Raw genomic sequence first — 25,758 nt, 5'->3', positions numbered from 1 at the left:
TAAATTCTTGACCCTTGTTAGTGTACATTTTAGTCAACAGGCTCGGAGTAACATATAAGCGATGTATTATTTTGAATTGTATCAATCGGTGTTGTCGTGAAAGAGAGGCCTTCTTTATATTTTGATATATTTCCTGCCATTGTGAGGGGTTACATTCCCCAATATCTGTCTTCCATTTATCCACACTTTTAAATTTAGTGATAGTGCTTATTTCCTCGATGAATCTCCTATATATTAGTGAAATCTTAACTTTATTCCCTACTATGTTATAACAAAAGGATAAGAACCCCGGAGTAACTTTTATCAAGGGTGTTTTTTTGAGAGTGTATGATAGTGCATGTTGTAGTTGACAATATCTATAGTGCTCTAGTGCAGTTATTGGTGCTTGTTTTATCAATTCCCGTATTGATTTACTATTCCCTTTTGTGTATATATGTGAAAATAATGAAATACCTTTTCGAGTCCAGAATTCGTTTTCGTTAAGTGTCAAAAATTCAGTTAGGGCAGGGTTGTCCCATAAGGGGGAGAAATCCAGAATTTGAGGGGCATGGATCAATATCTTAATTTTATTCCAAACTTTCTGTAGCGCGGCTCCGATGGGGCAAAAGTAATCTGTACGTTGAAACATTCCGGATTCCAATATACTAAAAATGTTATTGGAGTGTAGTGGGCGTTGACCTAGGATATGTGATATTAATACACCATCCCCGACATTGACGCACCATTGTAATTGTGCACAGAGATAATAGATTTGAAAATGGGGCAGGCCTAGGCCCCCGTTACTTACGGCCATTCGCAGGTATTGTAGTTTGATGCGGACCCTTTTTCTGCCCCATATCAGATCATTTATCAAGCGGTCAATCAGATTGAAGACGCTATCCTCAATCCAAGTGGGGCAGGAGCTGACCGTATACAATATCCAGGGTAACAAAACCATTTTAATCAACGCAATCCTATTGATCTGCGAAAGTGGGAGTTTCTGCCACACTCTTATTTTGTCTTTTATTCTCCCCACTAAAGGGGAAATATTTAACTGATTATATTCCCTGATATTATTGCTGATTTTTATCCCGAGATAATCTAAATGATCTGTCGGGGGAATAATTCTGATCCTAAGATCGTTAGGGGGGGGCATCCGGTTCAGGGGGAAGAGTACAGACTTAGACCAGTTTATCTCATACCCAGCAATTCTGCCGAATTCCTCTGTTATCCGCATAACATTGGGGACGCTTCTCCAACCGTCATTCAGGTAGAGTAAGACGTCATCTGCATATAAGCAAATCTTATCGTCTGTCCCTCTCCCCCCGAAGCCGGATATGCCAGGTTCAGTCCGTATCCTGCAGGCAAGGGGTTCCATAAAGATTGCGAAGAGGAGAGGAGAAAGGGGGCAGCCCTGACGTGTTCCCCGCTTTAGGGAAACAGCAGGGGTAAGCACCTCATTGACTTTAATTCTAGCAGTTGTTTCACTATATAGCAGTTTAACCCATCCAATAAATTCCTGGCCCAGATTCATCCTATACATAACACGCCAGAGGAAGGGCCACTCGACACGATCGAACGCTTTAGCGGCGTCCAATGATAGTATCGAGCGGTCCTCCCCTCCGCCAATCTGGATATTAAGAAAGGTCCGCCGTATATTGGTCTGTATCTGTCGCCCAGGAATGAACCCTGTCTGGTCCACATGTATCAGGCGCGCTATTACTTTTTTTAAGCGATTGGAAAGGACTTTTGCAATTATTTTATAATCTGCATTGAGCAGTGATATTGGGCGATAGTCCTCAACTTTATTTCCCAGTTTCCCCTTTTTAAGGATCAATGTAACCGTTGCTTCGGCCAGAGACGGGGGCAGCTTTCCGCGTTTACTAGACTCATTTAGAACAAGCAACAGTCCGGGCAAGAGTATCTCCGCATGGCGCTTATAGATGCCAAATGGAAGTCCATCCGGACCCGGCGCAGAAGAACCCCGAGTCCCCTGCAGGGCCGTTTGTAATTCCTCCAATAAGATGGGGGCACACAAAGAGGCGGAATCGGAGACCGAGAGCGCCGGGATCCTGACTTGTTCCAAAAAGGCATCTATTTCGGTCACTATATCTACCGCCTCAGATCGATATAAATTATCAAAGTGATTAAAAAACTCTGCTACCATCTCCATTCCTCTTTCCAATCTACGCCCATCCCCCGTCAGTATCTGTCTAATTCTTTGGGGGGGTTTTTGATTTGCTATAATAGAAACCAATAGCTTACTCGGGGTACCCGCCTCGCAGAAATCTTTATAGCCCATGAAAAATAGTTGATTCTGTGCTTTTTCCTTCATAAAGGTAATGTAATGATCTTTGGCAGATTTTAGCTTAGTACGCGTATTCATATCATTTCGTACTCGGATACAGCCCTCCAGATATGCAATATTTGCCTCCAGCTTTTTTTGTTCGGCAGAGAAATCATTTTTTTTCGTTTTTATTCTAGAAAAATACAGCCCACGCATAAATGCCTTCATGGCATCCCAAACAAAATGAATGTGAGCTGTACCGATATTCTCTTGCCAAAATTGTGAGAGTTCTTTATCTATCCCAGCGGAATCATTTAATATAGTTAGCCAGTGTTCGTTCAATCTGAACGATCTGCTGATCCCGGTTTTTTGTCCGGTCTTCATCACCAGTAAGATCGGTGAATGGTCGGATATGCCATGGGTCTCGTATGTCATTTTTGAGATAGATTCAAGCATCTGCTCATTGGCCAAGGCCATATCGATCCTAGACATAGCGCTATACGCTTTGCTAAAGCAGGAGAACACCTGTTTGTTGCCGTAAAGCCATCGCCAGACGTCGGTTAAACCCATCTCCTCACAGAACCCGCGAAGTAGAACATGTTTATCCTGCGCACTTTTCCGGGCGGTTGAAAATCTATCCAGCGCCGGGTCGAGCACGCAGTTAAAGTCACCACATATTAATATCGGAGAGCGCTCTCTATTATGTATAAAGAGTGCCAGCTGCTTTAAAACTGTCATTGTGAACGGTGGGGGAATATACAAGAAAGCAAGGACGCACCTACTACCATTCCATTGGGCGAAGAGGAAGATATATCTCCCATCTCTATCAATCGACTGGTCTAGCAGGATAAAGTCGATGCTATGGTGTATATACACACTGATCCCTCGGGAATATGCCGAGAGACCAGAGTGAAATTGATGTCCAGCCCATCTCTTTATTAAATACTCAGGGATATTCGGTGTGGCATGCGTTTCTAATAAAGCAACTATTGCGGGGAGGTGTCGAGTAATTAAATCAAAGACCACTACCCTTTTCATTCTATCAGCCAGTCCACGCACATTCCATATCATGACTCTATTACTAGTCATCATGAATTATGGAGGAGGCGTCCGTCACCCCCCAAAGGCAGCCGCAACCAAGCCGGGGTCCCCCCCCACCCATTATCCACCCACACCCATTGATACCCACCCCCCATCAACCCCCTTACTGGTTCACTGATGCGAAGCATCGTTGTCAACCTCTTACATTTCGCCCATCCGTCCATGGGCCGCCCACCGCTATTACCCCACCCCTAGGTTGAGGGGCGTTGCTGCCACATCAACCGAGGTCCGGCGTCTAAACCCTGACAGAGTCAAGCCATTCAACGGTTTCTCTGGGGGAGTGAAAAAACATTACGGTGTCTCTATACACCACTCTTAACTTAGCGGGGTAAAGCATTGAATATTTAATATTCCCCTCACGTAATCTTTTCTTAATGTCAAAATATTCCCTACGCTTGCTTTGGGTGTCCCTAGAAAAGTCGGGGTATATCTGTATCGAATGTCCGTCAAGTGTAGTGTCAGCTAGATCTCTCTTCCGTCGGAGCACCCAGTCTCTATCACTAGAGGAGAGTATCCTAATTAGGATGGCTCGGGGGGGGCTACCCGGCGGCATCTTTTTTACAGGGATTCTATGGGCTCTCTCCACACATAGTGCGGGAGTATCTCCACCAGAACCAAGCATTTCAATTAACCATTTTTGAATAAACGCCACGGGGTTGCCCCCCTCTACCCCCTCAGGGAGGCCGACTATTCTCAGATTGTTACGTCGTGCCCTGTCCTCCATATCAGTTAGTCTTGCATTAATACGTTTATTTTCCTTATCCAATTCTACAATTTTTTTTCCCATCTGTAACTGTTCTGTTTGAACCTTAGTTAACCCGGTTTCAACAAGTGCGATGCTGGCCCTAATTTGGTTCATATCTTCTCTAATAAGAGTAAGATCCGTCTGCAGTGTCTGTACGGTGATGGAGACATCTAAAACTGATTGATTGGTGGTCTGTACCACCGATAATATATCCGTTAATTTGTTCTCGATATTATCAAATCTCGTGTGTTGCTCAGTCTGAATAGATGGATCTATCTGTGTTTCAGCCAGTTCAGGTGTTTTCTTTCCCCCCCTCTGTCTCGGTGGGGGCGATTTCAAGTATTTATCCATTCTCGTCTGTGGACTACTACTGCCACCTGCCCTGGGAGATCCCGTACCCCCGGATCTCCTGTTATATTTAGCAGGCATGTTTTCGAAGTCTATCAAACGAAAGTACAATATACAAGGTTCCAAACCCAGATGCTGTCACAACGCCACCCAATGGTGAAGATATCCCAGCGCTACCACAGCATCTGGCGCTACAACACGACAATATTGACAAAATGAAGTTTGTATACAAACTTGACGTTATAGCTATATGGGGAGAAGTGTAACTACATGAACATATACGTACATAATGGAACGTCAGTTGTTTACGTAGCAAGGAAAAAAGGAAAAAGAAAATCAACAAAATATCAAGACCTTAAACGATATCAAGCTATAATGGCGAATATCAAACATAAGTCAAAAGCACTATTAAGATTGGTGGTGCAGACAAATTCAATAGTGATCAATAATAATGTGGAGGTAGTCCATCCAATCCGACCAAACTCGACACAATCACCTCTATTGATTTTTTTTTTTTTCCCCTTCCTTTTCCTTTCTTTTTTTTTTTTTTTTATGTGTGTTTTCTCCTTCCCCCGCTTCTTTTTTTTAACGGAAAGTATCAACTATAGGCCCCCATAGATCGTTATACGTTCCTTGTGGTGTAGGAATGCTCAATACTTATTCAGTATTGTTCAGCACGATACTGATTCAGTGTTAAACCATCATAGGGGAAACTGTGGGGGCTATTGCCGCCAAGGGATTAAATGACCAACGACAGGAGCTTGCAGGGGAACCACGTGTCAACCAGCCATGCAGTTAGCAAGTCCCCACATATCAAATGGAGTGTCGTCCCCGCCGTCACGAATTTCCTGAGGGGTTATGACAGGGCATCCCGCATCCCACACACCGTTCCAGAAAATATATGCAGGGATCCTACACCTAACTAACCCAATAACTGGTAGTTAGCAGATAGGCCGAAAATTGTACCATTCAGCCGGCGGCTATCCTTGCGCCCGTAGTTAATGTAAACAACCTGGGTTAGTAAGGGGGGTTGACAATAGGCGACTTGGCGCACGCAACACAGAGGTGATCTCACCGGTCTTCGGCAGCGGCCAACAGCCAGCATCCAGTCATCAAGTGCATCAGTGTGCACATAGCCCTTTAGACCGCAGCCATCCACCGTCGGCGATCCCAGCGTCGGCAATCCCGGCATACAGCATACAAGAAACTGCGCCCGACGACGCCTCTAGACACCTCCAGATCCACCGCCAACAAAGTCAGGTGAGTCAGGTGAGCGCCGGCACCGATCCTCAAGCCTCAGCCCGATCTTCACCTCAGTCCACGATACCAGGACGTAGCAGCAAGCAGCAAGATACGGCAGGGCACAGCAAGGCAGCAGGGCAAGCATCCGGCCATTCAGCGTCTCAACATTTTCCTGCCACGGTCAGATCTCGGCAGGGGGACGCAGAGCAGCAGCGAGGGCCAGGGCGCCGAGACGCCGAGACGAGGCGAGGAGGTGGGCGGTACCCATGCGGACGCGCGGCACGCCTACGCAGCTGCTCCGCTACGTCATACCGCTTGGCCTTCCACATTATTATATTACTATTATTTTTCTGCTTTATTTATTTAGAATATTTTCAATCATTCTCAGATTTTCAAATAGTTTTTGTTTCATTACATTTCTCACCCCCCCCCCCACCAAGTGCTACAAAAAAGGGCAATGCTTCACAATAGTTTACCAAAATAAACCAATCATCATCTTTTGTCATCATCCATGCAATTTTTGGCTTAAAAAGAGGAACAGATGTCAGTGCTAGGGAAATGAGTTCATCCATAGCTAAGAAGCTCAAATAAGATTTTTTGATGTGTTTGCCACTGCCGGGTTAAATGTCCTAGCGGTATACTTTCAGTAGCTAAGTAGTCACAGGACAAATGACCATCAAATTATCGTTTATTACAATGGGTACACAGCAGAACGTGACCAGTTGTCTTTTGCTTTGATAAGGTTGAAGTGAATTACCCAAATCTATCACAAACAAATCTAACAGCTCCAGGAAACATACGTCACTTTTTATCTTACGCAGGAAACATTTTTGGTGCCAGCCTGTGTAAATGCTCCATCTGTCTACTGTAGTGCCTTTGTCATAAATCTATTAGGTCTCAGAATGATTAAGCTAAGTCACACCATGATAATCAGCAAACAGTATGTCTTCCAGAAAGTTAATGATTTCTAGCATGCAGCTCGCACTGTTTAACCACATTTTTGAGGCTTCACCTCTGCTAATTTTCCATTAAAGAGAACCTGTCACCACCTTCCATTAAAGAGAACAACCTGCAGGCGGCATGTCATAGAGCAGGAAGAGCTGTAAAGTTTTGTGGGAAAAGTAAAACTTGTAATTTATACATTTTAAACCTCTGCTCTTTTTGAGTTCAGTTGTACACAGGGGTGGGGGTGGGGTGTGTCTTATCAGTAATTTATAGCATTCTATGTATACTTACACAAAGAATGTAGGTTGCCCTGAATTTCACGGTGATACGTCCTTTTTAAACATGAGATGCTGAAAAATTATCTAAATGTCCTAGTAATGACAGATCCTAAATTTCTGTCACTGATCTATAGGAGGAAAACATAAAGCTTATGATAAAAACTTATGTGAACATTAATATAAATTGTAAAACTATTTTAACCCCTTAAAGGAGTTATCCCACAAAAAAATATTTAGCAAATTTTCAAACTAGTACCTGGATATGAATATTTTGTTAATTGCATGTAATTAAAGATTTATTATAGCTACTGAGTTATTCACTGAAATCTATCTGTATAGCGCCACCTGCTGTTTGCGCTTTTTCTAATTTCTCCGTCCTACTCACTGAGATGGAAACACATGCCCAGTTCATGCTTCAACTGCCACCGGCTACAGCAGAAAGGAAGCACCTCTGAGAAAGGACACGCCCCATAAGCTACCAGCATGAAATAAATCTTACAGAACAATTGGAGAAATGAATGGGGAGGTTTCTGGATCCGTGTGAGGTACAGGGCTGGTTCTAGCTTTGTGAGAAAGAGGTTGTCATGTACTAGATTTAATTTTTTACATTACTCATGGGATACCTTAAAGAGGTTGTCCAAATTTTTTAAAATCTAAGGGCCTTTTGAGAAAGCCGAACTCACCTGATCCCCACCACTTGCTTCTGGTTCCCTGGCTCCAAGGATGTCTTCACTGGACTTCTGTCCTACACAGACGAAGTCACATGCACCTATGCAGCCAATGACTGCCCTCAGCGATGACGTGTCTCCAAATGGCACGTCACTGCTGGGTCACGTGTTGCTTAAGGACACATCACCAATGAGGCCAGTCATTGACTGTAGCGGCACAGTGAAGGAGGTTGATAGACACGGAGTGGAAGTGCAGTGAAGAAAGCCTGGTAACAGGAACCGAGCTGTGGGTCATATGGATTTCTCCACAGGTCCTGATGTCTGGGGGTTAGATAACATTTTCTTTAAAAAAAATAATAAAAAAAGGGTAGCCCCTTAAATTATATTATAGCTACAAGTCCGTACTACTAGTAATCAAAATGACACATAAAAATGAGCTGTTGGGTTGCTAGTCTCATAGTATTAATCCAGTTAATCAGGAAAAAAAATGGAAATATCCAGCTCGAAGATGAGGAGAAAATCGTAGGTTTATTGCAGTATAAAATCGTTGACATATAGGACAAGTTCGGTAACGCGTTTCAGACCATGAACAAATAGAGGTCCTTCAGGGTCATCAGGAGTTGTAGGTGCAGTGGCTGGCGTATGTTACTAGAGTCAGCAACCAGGCCAGTTGTAGGGAAATAAACATCTCTCTTTATAAAAGTGGGGAATGGGAGTTGTAGTACATCCAATGGTATCAAACAAAGCTCCAAATAATTCACAGTGCAATCCCAGATACCAATGTATGGATATAGGCCAGCTGTCCGCATCCGTTGCTCCGTTCCGTAGCCCCGCAAACAAAATATAATATGTCCTATTGTTGTCCGTTTTGCAGACAAAAATAGGCATTTCTACAATGGCACGCCTGTTCCATTCCGCAAATTGCAGAAGGCTTCAGTTTTTCGCGGATCCGCGGTTTGTGGACCGCAAAAAACGTAACGGTCGTGTGCATGAGGCCTTAAACAGCAAATGACTTACTGACTGACTCTAATGCTCAGCTATGCAGATTCTGAGTAAATAATTCTAAGAAATAGTGCTTCTTTGGAACGTCGGCCTAGTCCTGTGATGAGTCAGCACAGGTAACATCTCACTTCACCTACTAACTCTTGACTCTGTTACTAACTGAGCTAGGGGTGGAGCTAAGGTTACTTTCACACTTGCGTCAGAGGATTCCGGAAGGCAGTTCCGTCGCTGGAACTGCCTGTCGTATCCGGCTACCCAGACGCAAATGGATGCATCTGTCAGACGGATTGCTCCAGGGTCATCTGGAAAAACGGATCCGGTATTTTTTTTCTTCCCAGATTTAAAGGTCTGTGCATGCATCCGTCAATGCGGCAATTTGAATGCTGGATCCGGCACTAATACATTTCAATGAAAATTAATGCAGGGCCCGGCATTCCGGCAAGTATTCAGGATTTTTGGCCAGAGAGAAAAATACAGCATGGTGCAGTATTCTCTCCGGCCAAAAAACGTAAGGGGGACTGAACTGAAGACATCCTGATGCATCCTGAACGTTTTGCTCTCCATTCAGAATGCATTAGGATGAAACTGATCATTTTTTTTCCGGTATTGAGCCCCTAGGACGGAACTCAATGACAAAAAAGAATAATGCTAGTGTGAAAGTACCACACCTAACTTCCTGCAGGGACTATCAGGATAGTTAACCCTGACTGATCCATACAAAGATATTCAGGTAAATTGCAAGGCATTAAATAATATGAATTAGCATTAAATAACGTTACACAACAACAGTTTGCAAGTACCGTCTTCTGGGGTACTGCACATGCACTGGCTGAAGGCACAAGTATGAGGTTATGAGGCCAGGCTAGGGTCTTTCTTCAGTGAATCAAACATCTAATATTTGAACTGCTCTTTCTACTGAATGCAGCAATGTGGAAACATTTGCAAAAGAGAGGTCATGATTTTAAGGGGCTGTCCAGAGGATAGGCCATCCCTAGCTGAAGTCAATGAGAGCTGCGTTGTAATAGCTCCCTCCCTCCACTACAGTGTTGATGGTGCTGCGTAGGTCTCGCACCAATCAACTACACTCAACAGCTGACTAGAAGGGGTGCCGGGCGCCAGACCCCTATTAATTAGCTAGTGATGGCCTATTCTGAGCACTTAAAAAGGCTAAACAACCCCTTTAAGTGTCTTTGCAAGCCCTGCATGCCACTATGTTTAGTTTAATAGGCAAAAACATGTTGACAAACTCCCTCTACTGACTTGCCTGTTTTAGTAATGTTCTTTGTGTAATAATAATTCTGGTCATCGATTCTTATGATTGTCATGTGCCATTTCTTTATTATATATAAATAAAATAGACTAACTGAATAGCACTTAAAGGGGAACTGTGACCTCTCCAATCAGTGCTGCTTTTGGCAGACTGTTCAGGGACACACCCACAACTGGACCTTCATTGCAAACTGCTGGCAATTCATTCATAACTTCTAGCGGGAATAATAAAGGAATGGCCCATCATAGAGCCATGAGAATAGATTCTCCAGTGAGATGCAAGTAATTGCTACAACAGACATGTCATGAGAGGTTACAGGTCCCCTTTTCAGTTAGTCCATTTTATTTATATATTTTACTTACATAGCACCCATTGTGCAGCTCTTTACAGACATTATCGTCACTTGTCGCCCAAAGTGGGGATCACAATCTAAGTTTCCTATCAGTATGTCTGTGGAGTATAGGAGAGAGCCGGAGTACCCGGAGAAAACTCACGCAAACATGGGGAGAACATACAAACTCCATGCCGATGTTGCTCTTGGTCATAATCACACCTAGGACCCCGACTATGCAAGGCACCAGTGCTAACCGATGAGCCACTGTGCTGCCCTTGAATGCAATATACCAGGCTATTCTGTGGGCTGTACTATTTGTGAGTATTCGCTCTGGTAGACAGGGTGTGCGGACGCAGTACAGAGGCAAATTACCAGTTCTTAAATCAAACTTCCGTGTTTATTCACACATAAAGCAAAAACAAAATGTCACTTTGCAGCCTTGGTGTTAGTTCACACACAATGGAAAGTCCACATAGCAAAAATTACCTTGTTGGCAGTTCTGCTTCCAGCAGTCCATAGCAGGCTTTTAGGGGGCCCGTTTCCCCTACAGACGGGTCTCAGCCCTCCAGCACGCCACAAGTCTCAGATGACCTTAGACATAAAAGGGGTCCCCTGGTCAGTCCGAACCTCTTTAGGTAGCCCCACTCGGGAGAACATTTCCATTAGCTCCTTAGCTATCAGTTTAGCCGATGTATGTCGCAGTAGCATCGCCTCCGGGTATCGAGTGGTGTAATCTAGGATGACCAGGATGTGTTGGTGTCCTCTACTTCGGTACTGGGCCTACGAGGTCCATCGCGATTCGCTCAAACGGTACCTCGATGATTGGGAGAGGTACCAAGGGACTGCGGAAAAGGTGCTGGGGGCTAGTTGCCTGGCAGATCGGGCAAGAATTCGTCCACCACTCTAAACACACTGGGCCAGTAAAACCGTTGTAGAATCCGGTCCTGTGTTTTCTGAATTCCCAGATGCCCCCGAGTTGGTGGGCTAACTCTAACACGAGTTTTCGATAAGCCTGGGGCACCACTAACTGTTCAATATGTTCACCCTGCAGTTGGTTTACCTGATACAACATATCCTGATGAACCACAAAACTGAGAAACACAGACTCTGCCCCCGGTTGTTGTGGTTCACCATCTACTATTAATACATTTCCCCAAGCTCGGGATAGGGTTGGGTCTCGGCGTTGTGCAGTACCAAAATTATCCCCAGAGACATTAAGGTCGGCCAGCTCAGGCCCTGGCGGCGTCCTCTATATGTCCCACCATTACATTCAATGGGGGTGTTCCCCCCCTCGATATTTTTTGGGGGGCCTCACTGCTCTTGCCCGCATCCTCCACCAATTGTGGGAATTCACTCTGGGTGACTGGGGGTGCGGATGCAGTACAGAGGCAAATTACCAGTTCTTAAATCAAACTTCAGTGTTTATTCACACATAAAGCAAAAACAAAATGTCACTTTGCTGTTATTTCACACAATGGAAAGTCCACATAGCAAAAATGACCTTGTTGGCAGTTCTGCCTCCAGCAGTCCATAACAGGTTTTAGGCCGCCCGTTTCCCCTACAGACAGGTTTTAGCCCTCCAGCACGCCACAAGCCTCAGATCCCAGCACACACACCTTCTGAGCTCCACTGTCAGACTGAGGTAATCCTCCTCACCTGGCAGTGCTGGCTGGTTTTTATGCCTGGCAAAACCTGGCCTGGAACATGGGTAGTAGTCATCCACCCAGCATTTTGACTACTCCCAGTAAGAGCCGTCCCGAATCAGCTATACAGCCATACTAAGTATTAAGGTGTCAAACAGCAACTGCTGCTGACACATAAAAATCGGCTCTTACTCCACCGAGGCCAGGAACCTCGGTGACACGTACCTATCATCCACCATGATTCCTTGTACCTTCTTACATATTCTACAGTGTAGACAGGGGCTACAGCACTAGTTTAAGAAAAGAACGTCAGCAGAACTTCAGATAAATGCATATTAGAATATAATATTATTTACTAGTTACGCGACCCCCGGCTTCAAGAAATCTACAGTACGTCCAGTTGCCTTGATTTATTCTTTACAGAAATATCATTTACTGTTATATAAAGAAATTTACAAAAATGTAAACAGACAAAAAAGGGGAAGTATCATGTTAAACATGTTAATCTGCAGGCAGCATCTTCAGTAGTTTTGTGAGAAAAGATTCAGTATAACTTTTACTTAATTCCTTTAAATCCCTGCTCTTTTTATGCTTAGGAGTCCAGTGGGCGGTCCCACTCAGTGACTGACAGCATTCCCCGCATGACTTTCTGAAAGGTTAAACAGGAAAAAAGAAAACGCGCGGAGTGATATCTGGATTTTAACCAAAACTAAAATAAGATTACACTGGCACTGAGTTATACATAGTGACCAAGTATCGGCTGTTGATTTTCAGCATCATTTCCAAGCAGCAAATTTCAATTGTGCCATGAATGGTTGCTGAAGCCCAAATTCAATCTGTCTGCCTCACTAAATATAACTTAATTATGCATTTTAATAATGAGCAGTAGTTAAAGAGCATCTGACAGCAGATTTGTACATATGAAACTGGCTGGCCTGTTACATGTGCGCTTGGCAGCTGAAGACATCTGTGTTGGTCCCATGTTCATATGTGCCCGCATTGCTGAGAAAAATGAAAATTGTATATATGCAAATGAACCTTTAAGAGCAACCACGGGGGGAGGGGGGAGCATTTGCGGTTACTCCTAGAGGCTCTGCTCTCTCTGCATATGCCACACCGTCTCCCTTTTGATTGCCAGGGCAACACAGTGTAAACGTCATCACGTCTGGTCCTGTTGATTTAAGCAGAGAGGGTGCAGCAGTTGCAGAGAGAGCAGAGGATGTGTAATGGAGAGGCTCATTTGCATATAATAAAACTTAATTTTTCTCAGCAATGCGGGCACATATGAACATGGGACCAACACAGATGCCTTCAGCTGCCAAGTGCAAATGTAACAGGTCATCCAGTTTCATAGGTACAAATCTGCTGACAGATGCCCTTTAAAATAATTCTGCTTCCAAGAAAATATCACAGTACATATTAGCTGAAACTAAGTTTGACTTTTTATATTTGACCTTTATGTGTACATGCAGGTTTCTTCCGGGTGTTTTTCGTGCAGAAAATCCACTACAGATACCATTGTTTTTACATTTTCCTAAGTGTACTGTAAAAGCTTTGATTGGTGGAAAAATGTGGCATATAAAGTGTTCATTATCTTTTACATTTAGTTTTCTCATGGGATCAGTGGGATCATATCCTGTATTAATACATCATTTTTGCTTTGGTTTTTGTGGTATTAGGTGTAAATGTGCACTTCACCTGGTTTGCATAAAGAATGGCATGATATGGGTGCACCAAAGGAATGCTATTGAATTACTATTTATATGCATGTCACCGTTTAAGGGGTTTTCCCTTTACGAGAACCTGCCAACTCTCCTGATGTGTTTGTTTTGGCAACTACTTGTATTTCCCATGCAAGAACAACACTGGAGTGTCTTTTCTTATAGCAATATGTTGTGTGATTCCTCTATCATTCCTGCTAGAAAGTCCAGGTGTACTCCCCCAAATGGTAACACAAATTGTACCTTCATTCATAAACTTGTATCAGGAATAATAGAGGAATCACACAACACAGAATCAAAAGTATAAATGCTCCAGAATTGTCATGTGGTGTATAATTATTTACTAAGGCCCCCTTGCAGACGAGCATTCCTCCCGCAGCGAGTCCGCATCGCAGCACCCGGCCTGACCTCCCAGCACTGACGGGATTCACATAGCATTATATTGATTTATAAAGCATTATGCCAGTGTTATCCAATACATTCCAGAACTGTAAGGGTTACATAGCATCATAAATCAATATAATGCTATGTGACCCCCGGCAGCGCTGGGAGGTCAGGCCGGAAGCTACATTGCGGACTCGCTGCGGGAGCAACACTCGTCTGCAAGGGGCTTAAAACAGACATGTCAGGAGAGGTAATTGTTCCTCTTTAAGTACCACTTATCACCTAACCACAGGATGGATAAGTATTTGATCCACTCGCTGGATATCTTGAATAGAGAGGAAGTAACACATGCACACTATCTTTCTGTTTCATCTCTATGTGGGACTGATGGAGATAACCAAGTACTGTATTCCGCTATCTCTGTCAATCCTGGAGCAGTAGTATGCCGCGTGACCACCGCTCCATTCGAGTGGAAGGCAAAGGACTCCTGTTTTTATGATCATGGTGGTGGGACCCTCAGCAGTCAGACACTTATCACCTATCCACGGGATAATTAACGAGTGTTAATCATTGGAAAACCCCTTTAATTATGTAATAGATTATGCTTTTATAACTGTGTACACAGTACTACGTTCTAATAAGTTATTTGTGAATCAACTCACAAAAGTGTTTGTACCACAAAAATATTCTACATTTTTCAAACCAACACCCAGATCTGATTACTGTTATAACTGCATGTAATTGCAGGGGGCATTCCAAGTTTATAAATGATCCCCACTCCATCAGAATCAGGTAGCAGGACTTCAGTTCTCGGGATCAGTGGCAGGGTCCCACAGTTGGATCCCTAGCAATCAGCTAGTTATTCCCTATCCTGTAGATAGCAGATAACTTATAACTTAGATTGGCTCAACCCCTTTAAATAATTTAGTATAGCTACAGAGGTATTCAATAAAATGTATCTGTATAACACCATCACATGTTTGTCTTTTGCCATTTGTTTCTCTTATTTCTCTGTCCCCCTCGCTAAGGTGGACGCACATGCTCGGTTCCATCCATCAACTGCCACAAGCCAGATCTTCCACAAGATGTGACATTTACAGGGTGCAACTTCCAGCAGAAAAATAAGGTCTTCTGAGAAAACACATGCCCCCTGAATTGTGAAAGGGAGAGCTTCAGCAGAAAGGACATGTTCCCTGAGAAAGGACACGTCCCTTGAGCTGCCAGTCCGAAATAAATCTAGCAGGAGTAATGAATGTGGAGATCTCAGGATCCATGTTAGGTACAGGGCTAGTTCTAACTTTGGTAGAAAGAGAGTGACATGTTCTATATGATGTCTGATTTTTATTTGCATTAATCATGGGATAACCCCTTCAATAACTGCCCAAACACAAAGAGATTGGCTTAAATCAGCTTCAAATGGTGTTGTCTTCTATTAGACTCGTGAGACCTATTTTTGTCTCAGAACCTGGGCATTCTGGAGGATCTCCTGGTACTCTTGGGAAATACATTAAAGGTGTGACTTGGTTCCCACATTTTGTGGTTATTATTAGTGTATATCTATATGGGTGTTTTTGTCTTTAGAGGCTGGGACAGGTTTTTCCTGTGACCTTAATCCCCTAGGGCTAAGCACCCAAAAAAATATTTGCTTGTCTACATGTGAATGACTAATCTTTGGACTAAATAGCATTGTCTTTATACACCAGAAAAAAATGAGGTATCGTGGCATTTTGTAGTACTGCCTGATGCTGAGCAACAGTCAGACTCGTGCTACTTTGTCACCTTCAACAAAGGTGGCGTGCCGGTTGCCAAGCAAAAGTATGAGTATTTGAGAAGGAATATTTCACTGTTCATTAATTATTTACACATGTTCATTTCATGCCAAAAGATAACTTTTATGTCATCATAAAATATGTTGTCATGTACTTATAACTTAGATTGGTCACATGTATGATTCCTTGTACCTTCTTACAATAAAAATAAGGTCTTCTGAGAAAACACATGCCCCCTGAATTGTGAAAGGGAGAGCTTCAGCAGAAAGGACATGTTCCCTGAGAAAGGACACGTCCCTTGAGCTGCCAGTCCGAAATAAATCTAGCAGGAGTAATGAATGTGGAGATCTCAGGATCCATGTTAGGTACAGGGCTAGTTCTAACTTTGGTAGAAAGAGAGTGACATGTTCTATATGATGTCTGATTTTTATTTGCATTAATCATGGGATAACCCCTTCAATAACTGCCCAAACACAAAGAGATTGGCTTAAATCAGCTTCAAATGGTGTTGTCTTCTATTAGACTCGTGAGACCTATTTTGGTCTCAGAACCTGGGCATTCTGGAGGATCTCCTGGTACTCTTGGGAAATACATTAAAGGTGTGACTTGGTTCCCACATTTTGTGGTTATTATTAGTGTATATCTATATGGGTGTTTTTGTCTTTAGAGGCTGGGACAGGTTTTTCCTGTGACCTTAATCCCCTAGGGCTAAGCACACAAAAAAAATATTTGCTTATCTACATGTGAATGACTAATCTTTGGACTAAATAGCATTGTCTTTATACAGCAGAAAGAAAATGAGGTATCGTGGCATTTTGTTGTACTGCCTGATGCTGAGCAACAGTCAGACTCGTGCTACTTTGTCACCTTCAACAAAGGTGGCGTGCCGGTTGCCAAGCAAAAGTATGAGTATTTGAGAAGGAATATTTCACTGTTCATTAATTATTTACACATGTTCATTTCATGCCAAAAGATAACTTTTATGTCATCATAAAATATGTTGTCATCGTTCCATCGCTGCCCGTGGTTACACTGCTCAATGATTGGAGACTTCTGCTTGATTTGACAATTTTTCAGACATATAAAAGGGCAGGACAGTTTGCCTATGGTTACTGTGGCTGTGGTCCTAGCGGCAGGTAACCTATGTAGATATTTCATGGTAGAATGGTGATACTTTTGGTATCCTTGTTTCAAAGGCCACCAATATCCCCAAAGGCAAGCATATTGGTGGACACTAGTAAAATAGTAGACTTTAAGAGGACCGGTCACCAAAAATTGCAGTGCAATCTGCAGGCAGCATGTTATACAGTAGGAGGAGCTGAGCAGGATTATATATACTGTATTTTTCACCCCATAAGACACATTTTTCCCCCCAAAAGTGGGGGAAAATGTCCCTGCGCCTTATGGGGTGAATACTAATAAACGCCTCTATTATGGAAGCGCTCATTAGTACCGGAGGACCAGGAAGCGGTGAAGGCTCTGTACTCACTACTTCCTGGTCCTTGGCTGTTCGCTGTGCATTGGCTGCGCAGAGCGTGAGGGCGCTCTGTGACCTCACGCTGTGCGCGCCAGTTTACAGCACAGCCGACAGCAGGAGGAAGAAGATTGTGGGAGGTGAGGAGCGTTGTCGTCCAGGAGCAGGAGAGTTTTATTTTATTTTATAAAACATGAGGCAATATGGGGCTGCTGGGGGGTAATCTGAGGCAATATGGGGCTGCTGGGGGATGATATGAGGCAATGGGGGCTGATATAAGACTGCTGGGGGCTGATGAGAGGCATGGGGCTCTTATCTGAGGTCTGATTGGGGGTCATTTACATTGGGGTCTGAGCTAAGGTCTGATTTGGGATCTGATCTGAGGTTTTGTTGGGATCTGATTGGGGTTGTTAACTGAGGTCTGATTAACATTGGGGGTCCAATTGGTGGTCTGACCTGAGGTCTAATTAAAAATATTTTTTTCTTATTGTCCTCCTCTAAAACCTAGGTGCGTCTTATAGGGCGAAAAGTGCGACCGTTTTTTTTTTTTTTTTCAAAGACTCAGTAAAACTTCATATATACATTTATATATTTTCTTTTTTTTAACCTCCTGTGAAGAACTATTGGTACAGGGAGTGGGTGTTAGGTATCTCTCTATGTACACTTATACACACAATGCAATTAATCACTGATAATCCCTCCCCCCTGTACCCATAGCTTGTCACAGGAAGTGGAAAAAGCAAATATTTAAATGTATAAATTACAGGTTTTACTGAATCTTTTACTACAAAAATCTATATCAATCTGCTCGGCTTCTCGAGCTATATAACATGGTGCTGTAAGATTGCATTGCATTTTTTGGTGACAGGTCCTCTTTAAAGGGGTTTACTGGAAGTAAAATATTGATGATCGATCATCAGCATAGCTCATCAATATCTGATAGGTGGGGGTACAACTCCTGCAACACCCATTGATCAGCTGTTTGAAGAGGCTGCGGTGAGCACTGCAGCCTCTTCCTAGGCCGGTGATGTCATGTTCTCCAATCACTTGGCCTAGGTGCAGCTCACCTACACAGAACGATGTACAGCACTTTTCTTACTATAAAGAGGCTGGAGGGTTCACCGGATCACTGCAGCCTGAAATCTCGTGCGCGATGACATATGATGACACCACACTGGCCAGTGTGATGACGTCATGACGTAACGTGGTTGATTTTCAGTCAAGATGGATAAGGTGAGTATTATTTATTTATTTTTAACCCCTGAAAGGCCTCCATTTTTACATCAGATGCCGTGATCAGCGATAAACACGGCATCTGAGGGGTTAAATGACGGGGGGGGGGGGGGGGGGCGGTGCACTCACCATTCCCAGTCATTGTACCTATTACTTAGAAAGAAATTTGATTTGTGACAAAATAATTTGTGACAAAGTGAATTTCTTTGTAAAAGCAGCTGAATCGAAGTTTTCTTTTTTTTTTTTTTTTTTTAATTCTTTATTTATATGTTTCAAAAGTATTACAAAGCTTGCGACATGTTACATCACATATCACAAATATGCATAGCCGAAACCCGTCCAGCATACTAATACAGGTGACACACAGGTATCCTGACAATATAATCTTAATATACATTGCCGACGGCAATCATGAAAGCAACCAAACAAAATAATAAAGGACATGGCGGACACATAGAGACTATACTCCAAAAGTAGCTAGTCTTGAAGAACACCTATCAAGACCTGAGAACAGTAATCAGACCGACAAAAAGGAAAAGACACACCACATATGGAAAAAGGGGGGGGGGGAGGGGAACACACCAACGAAGGGAGACTGCATAGACCAAACAAGCATAAAGGACAGCTCAGGTAAGTAACGACTTGTACTCCGCTGAATCTTGGAAGGTGAACCAAGGGGTCCAGGACGTAACAAAGGTCTTATTGTTGCACCTCAAGGATGCCGTGAGTTCCTCCATTCTCCGGATCTCCTCCACTTTTTGAATCCACATTCCAACGGAAGGTGGAACAGGGGATTTCCACTTCATCGGGACGCAAGACCTAGCCGCAATGACCGTATGTCGCAAACAGGAGCGTCTGAGTAAGCTCATGGGCAAATCCGAATGGAGCAGTAAGAAAAAAACAGGCGAATTCGGAATGTTGAAAGGGAAAATGGAAGATAAAGCCCTATGAATTGAGTCCCAGAAGGGCCTAATTTTGTCACATTGCCAGAAAATATGTAGAAGCGAACCCTGAGACGATTCACAACGCCAGCACAGAGGGGACGCTGTCGGAAACATCCTTTGGAGACGTGTCGGAACATAGTACCACCGTGACAGAATTTTGTAACTAGCCTCTTGATATTTACTGGCAATGGAAAACTTATGAGCTAATTGGAAGATTCTAAGCCATTGGTCAGAGGAGATATCCAGCTGCAGGTCCTGAGTCCACTTGTGTACGTAAGAAGGGCAGAAATCCTTGTCAGGCAGTACCAGTGTCTTGTATACCTCAGCGAGAGAGTGGCGATAGACACCTGAACCTATGCATATTTTCTCAAAGGGAGTGAGGGCTCTATCAAAATCCGGAGAAGATGGAATAGAAGAAAGGAAATGGTGCAGTTGCATAGCTCTCCATGGACCGAAAGAACATGGCTCGGATTGCTCCAGCAGTTCGGTGTGAGTAAGCCACCGTCCCGTTTTCCTAAAGAAAGGCGCCCGACACCTCCCACTCCGTCTCCACTGCACAAAAGGGCCTCCCGAAATACTTGCCGGAAAGTCCGGGTGCCCCAAAATTGGGAACAATGGGGATGGCGTAGGCGATATCGCAGGAATGCTTCGGTTGAATCGAAGTTTTCATAACTTAGCTCATCAGTAGTCATAGTACATGTGTACATTTTCAGGCAGTATTTTACTCAATACAGACACTTTAATTAATAAATCTAAAAATACTATGTTCCACATTTCCTAAAATAAGTTAGAGCACAATGCTCCATTATAAATCTATGTTAATATGTATAAATAGTGGACATCACATGTGTTCCCTAAGGCCGGGGGCTGGACCATGCAGACTGATTCATCTACATCTGATCCTGCAGACCACAGTTAGCTTACATTATGTGTGTTCTACATTATTCAGTACAACCTTGTAGCAGTATGGATGTGACAGAACCCAGTGTGGACATTTCTTTGCCCCAGCAAATAGTAGCTATCACATGTGTTCCCTAAGGCCAGGGGCTGGACCATGCAGACTGATTCATCTACATCTGATCCTGCAGTCCACAGTTAGCTTACATTATGTGTGTTCTACATTATTCAGTACAACCTTGTAGCAGTATGGATGTGACAGAACCCAGTGTGGACATTTCTTTGCCCCAGCAAATAGTAGCTATCACATGTGTTCCCTAAGGCCGGGGGCTGGACCATGCAGACTGATTCATCTACATCTGATCCTGCAGTCCACAGTTAGCTTACATTATGTGTGTTCTACATTATTCAGTACAACCCTGTGGCAGTATGAATGTGACAGAACCCAGTGTGGACATTTCTTTGCCCCAGCAAATAGTAGCTATCACATGTGTTCCCTAAGGCCAGGGACTGGACCATGCAGACTGATTCATCTACATCTGATCCTGCAGTCCGCAGTTAGCTTACATTATGATTGTTCTACATTATTCAGTACAACCTTGTAGCAGTATGGATGTGACAGAACCCAGTGTGGACATTTCTTTGCCCCAGCAAATAGTAGCTATCACATGTGTTCCCTAAGGCCAGGGGCTGGACCATGCAGACTGATTCATCTACATCTGATCCAGCAGTCCACAGTTAGCTTACATTATGATTGTTCTACATTATTCAGTACAACCTTGTGGCAGTATGAATGTGACAGAACCCAGTGTGGACATTTCTTTGCCCCAGCAAATAGTAGCTATCACATGTTTTCCCTAAGGCTATGGGCTGGATCCCGCAGGCTACTTCACGTACTTCTGATCCTACAACCGACAGTTAGCTCTCAATATGTATCTCAATGTATCTGTTCAGTTATTAAGTACAACCTTGGAGGTGACAGAGCAAAGTATGGACATTTCTTTGCCCTAGCTTTTGAAGCTAGATGTTTTAAAGTGTACACTATCTGGCAAGATGGGCGTACTATCGTCAGAAGTCATAGAGGTCACATCTTCAAGCAGTGGGACCAAATATTTAAAAACCCCTTAGTGACCACTAATACGCCTTTTTACTGACGTAAACAAAGGGGGTTTTAGCTAAACCGCTTGCTTTAATCAATCATTACATGTACCTAAAATGGAGCATTAAAAACTATAACTTGTCCTGCAAAAAATAAGACCTCATACAAGTACAAAAAACTAAAAAGTTACAGTATACTGTAGCTCTTGGAATGCAATTTTTAAAAAATGTGCTTGGTCACTAAGGGGTTAAGGTAAAACAATGTTGGCTACATTCTAAGCACACGTTGTATGCAATATAAACATCTTGTAAAATAATTTTATTTTGGGTTTACTGACTTCTCTTTACTGTTTTTCATAAGAGAGTACATACCTGGTATTCTGTTCAGTGTCACCCAGTAATGTTCATCTGGACTGTAAGTGTCCTTAGACCATTTCAGCAGATCCAAGGCTCTCTGATCTTCTAGAATGAATTTGGTAAATTCCCTTGTCAGGGCAACGTATGCCGACCCAAAGTATATGGAGATATTGTGAGGAGGGGGAGGCTTTAAAACGTTGGTCCTCAGCACACATGAATGTACTATATCCTCACGATGAACATATTTGGTGCGGGGGATAGCATGATCTGGAGGCAGGACCCCAGGAGTGATATTTTTCCCATTAAATTTTTTTAAATGTTGTACAATCTCCTTGTTGGTCTTCAAAGGGAAATCCTGTCCACAGGTATTGATCACGTACTTCCACCGCACCTCCGATTTCAGCAGGTCTTTCATGCAGTGCAGGTCCGCCTGCAGTCTCGATATTCCAGCATAAACCACAGGCTCCATTTTTGAGGCGAGAAAAGCATTAGGAAAGCAATTTACAAAATCATCTACTGCCTGCAAGAAATCCGCAGCTCGCCTTCTCATCCACATGGATGCAGTAGATATTTTGGGGCATGTAGATAGCCCTAAACAGTCTCTCGAAGGTGTCAAATTCCTTGTGCACTGCCATCATGTAAGCTAGAGGAAAATCAGCCTCTTCCTCTGAGAGGGGAGCCGTGATGTAGTGATGGTGCTTTATATAATCTCGACAGTCATACCTTTCGTAGGAGTTTGTCGCTGTGGGTTCGAATAGAGATTTTTGTCCATTTGAAAAGGCATCGCAGGCTTCGAGTAAAAGGATTCTCTCCTCGGTCGCATTAAACCTGTGGAAAACTTTCCACTTCATGAGGCTGTTGTTATAATATAACAACAGAAGGGTTACACTTAATATGGGAATAGGGAACATACATCGTATCCAAGAATTCATTATTAAAAAAGAAGAGGAATCTTATACCTCCATCTAAACGTGCCTCTCGCTGACTGCACTCTGCTGCATTGCTGAATGGTGCATTGTCTTTTCTTTCTGGAAGCCTCCTTTCTGGCGATGTATTTGTGTCATCTCTGCTCGGTGTGTAGCGGCACCATTCTCCGTTCTCTCCCTTTCTTCCTATGATTTTCTGCTAGCTGCATGAGGCTATGATGACCTTCTCTTCACTTTAAACATTTGCATGTGAAAACAGTGAGTGCGCTCATTGGCTGAGGCTCTGGCACCCGGCAGCATGTCACTGACTGCTTTAAGCCGTCCTTTTACTCGCATATGTTTCACCAGCAAGCTTTGCTGCAGGGTCAGCTCTGAATTCATATCATTACATCTGCGGACGGTGCATTGTAACCGAGTTCTATGCAGGGGCGTCCATAGAAATCACTGGGCCCCATGGCAAGAATCTGAATCGGGCCCCCATCACACCCCTTAGGGTATGTGCACATCTACTGCAGAGTTTCCAGCAAAAGCCTCCATTGCAGATTCTAGCAAAAACAAAGGGCAAAACAATCTTGAATGACCGCATTATTGTGAATGAGGTCCGGCAGGTGTCAGCAGTGTTTGGCATATGCTAGATCTGGCCATTCTGGTATTCTGCTGGTATGCTGGAACAGAATACCAAAATCTGAATGCAAGTGATTACCTAGCCTTACCCGATGAATTGTGCCCGCTGCTGCTACTTTTTATATAGTGTGTCATCCTTCTCCACGGACTGTGCCTGCTCCTGCTTTACCTACTCCCCGATGCTGACTTACCGTTTGTGCTGCGCACCTAGGGCAGATCTTCACAGCACTAGTCTGGAGTCTGGACTGGTGACGGTGCAGGATCAGGTCAGGTCTGGACAATCAGGTCACAGTGTGACGTGTGCTGGCAGAGGAACAGGACAGGGACATTTTCCAAAGTGCAGACACAGAAATCTAAAGGATTTTATCCAGCCACAACTGATGTTTTTCTGACTGCTGCAGAACCTCCTAATACACACCTCAGCTGCTGCAGAACCTCCTACTACACATCTCAGCTGACGCAGAACTTCCTAATACATACCTCAGCTGCTGCAGAACCTCATAATACACACCTCAGCTGCTGCAGAACCTCCTAATACATACATCAGCTGCTGCAGAACCTCCTAATACACACGTTAGCTGCTGCAGAACCTCCTAATACATACCTCAGCTTCTGCAGAACCTCATAATACACACCTCAGCCACTATAGAACATCATAGTACAAACCTCAGCTGCTGCAGAACCTCCTAATACACACCTCAGCTGCTGCAGAACCTCCTAATACATACATCAGCTGCTGCAGAACCTCCTAATACACACCTTAGCTGCTGTAGAACCTCCTAATACACACCTCAGCTGCTGCAGAACCTCCTAATACACACCTCAGCTGCTGCAGAACCTCCTAATACACACCTCAGCTGCTGCAGAACCTCCTAATACACACCTCAGCTGCTGCAGAACACATCTGTGTTGGGGCCTCATTCGCAGATCAGATCATAAATGCTGGAAACAATTTTATAACCTGGCAGATGGAAACCCGTCAGATCTCATCATAGTCAGCGGGATCTGTCGGGTGTTGTTGTCCATGAAGTGCCAGATCCGGAACTGCAGTGCTTTTCCTTGTTGTGCTCCTATGACGGCAGAACAGTGAACGTCACCAGCACAGATGTGAACAAAGCCTAATACACACCTCAGCTGCTGCAGAACATTATATTAGTGACAAGGGAACTACAAGTCTCATCATCACCAGATTGTTATTATTTGAAATTAGGGAGCAACACAGGGAGAGGTAAAATGGAGAGAACTACAACTCCCAGCACGTCCAGGCTGTTATTATCGGATACAAGTAGATATTACACAGAGAGAGTATAAGGCTGGGTTCACATCACCGTTTAGTTTTCTGTTCTTCTGATGAACAGAAAAATAAAGAAAAAACAGATCCTGTATTTCAAGCATCAGTTCTGCACATTTGGCATCCATTTATGCCATTTCTGTCGGAGATTCGTTATTTTAGACGGAAAAAAGTCCTGCACGCAAAACGGAAAACTAAACGGTGATGTGAACCCAGCCTAAGAAGAGAGAACTACAACTCCCAGCATTGCCAACATGTACTAGGGCATAAATTGAAATGACATGGAGAGGGATACAATAGGACAGAAGAACTACAACTCCCAGCATTACCAGACTGTACTAGGGCATACGTTTAAATTACATGGAAAGGGATATAATAGGACAGAACTACAACTCCCAGCTTTTCTAGGATGTTATGGGTTATCCCAGAACACCACTAACCTCTCCTCCAGACCATACAGAAGCTCCGCCCCCTCACAGGGATATGCCACAGGTCTTTCACCAGTCCTCTGCACTGGTCACATGATGATGACATCACCAAAGGTCCTTTAGACTTCTGCTATTCCTTGGCTTCCTGCACTGGTCACATGGTTGATGACATCACCAAAGGTCCTTCTTCACCTCTTACATTCTCAGGTAACCATACAAGTGTAATTAGTGGGCGGGGCATATCCTCCGCTGCCGGCCCCCTTCCTTCAGGGGCCCCATAGCAGCTGCGTGGTCTGCCTCTATTGGAGGTACGCCACTGGTTCTATGTCATTAGGTTTTGCAAGTACAATTTTCCCCCCCTTTGGTGATATAATGAAAGCTCTTTCAGACAACCACCCAAAATAGCATTGAAAAAAATGTAATCTTCTAAAGCCTAGTTCACACGTCAGTGTTCTGTCAGTGATTTCCATCAGTAATTGTGAGCCAAAACCAGGTGCGGCTCTAAACACAGAACAGGTGCAGATCTTTCCCTTAGGGCTCATGCACACAAATGTATTTTCTTTCCGCTTCCGTTCAATTTTTTTTGCTGACCGTACGCGGAACCATTGACTTCAATGGGTCTGCCAAAACAATGGCAGGTACTCCATGTGCATTCCGTTTCCGTATTTCTGTTCCTATTATTGTCCAGAAATCACAGTCCGAGGCCCCATTCAAGTCAATGGGTCCGCAAAAAATACAGAACGCACACGGAAAACATCCATATGTCATCC

The 25,758-nt window shown here is 43.7% G+C and overlaps 1 protein-coding gene across 1 annotated transcript in view; it reads right to left on the bottom strand.

Moving 5' to 3' along the window:
• Nucleotides 1-22,908, bottom strand: part of LOC122938781 (N-acetyllactosaminide beta-1,6-N-acetylglucosaminyl-transferase-like) — a 119,548-nt gene extending 96,640 nt beyond the window's left edge. The window contains 2 exon segments of the mRNA XM_044294544.1: nt 21,735-22,254; nt 22,256-22,908. Coding sequence (XP_044150479.1) covers nt 21,735-22,254; nt 22,256-22,651 — 916 coding nt within the window. The 5' untranslated portion in view covers nt 22,652-22,908.
• Between the last annotated feature and the right edge of the window lie 2,850 nt (nt 22,909-25,758).

Source organism: Bufo gargarizans, chromosome 5 (assembly GCF_014858855.1).
Source record: "Bufo gargarizans isolate SCDJY-AF-19 chromosome 5, ASM1485885v1, whole genome shotgun sequence".
NCBI lineage: Eukaryota > Metazoa > Chordata > Amphibia > Anura > Bufonidae > Bufo > Bufo gargarizans.
Note: the sequence above shows the minus strand (reverse complement) of the source record. Positions and strands in the feature narration are given on the sequence as shown.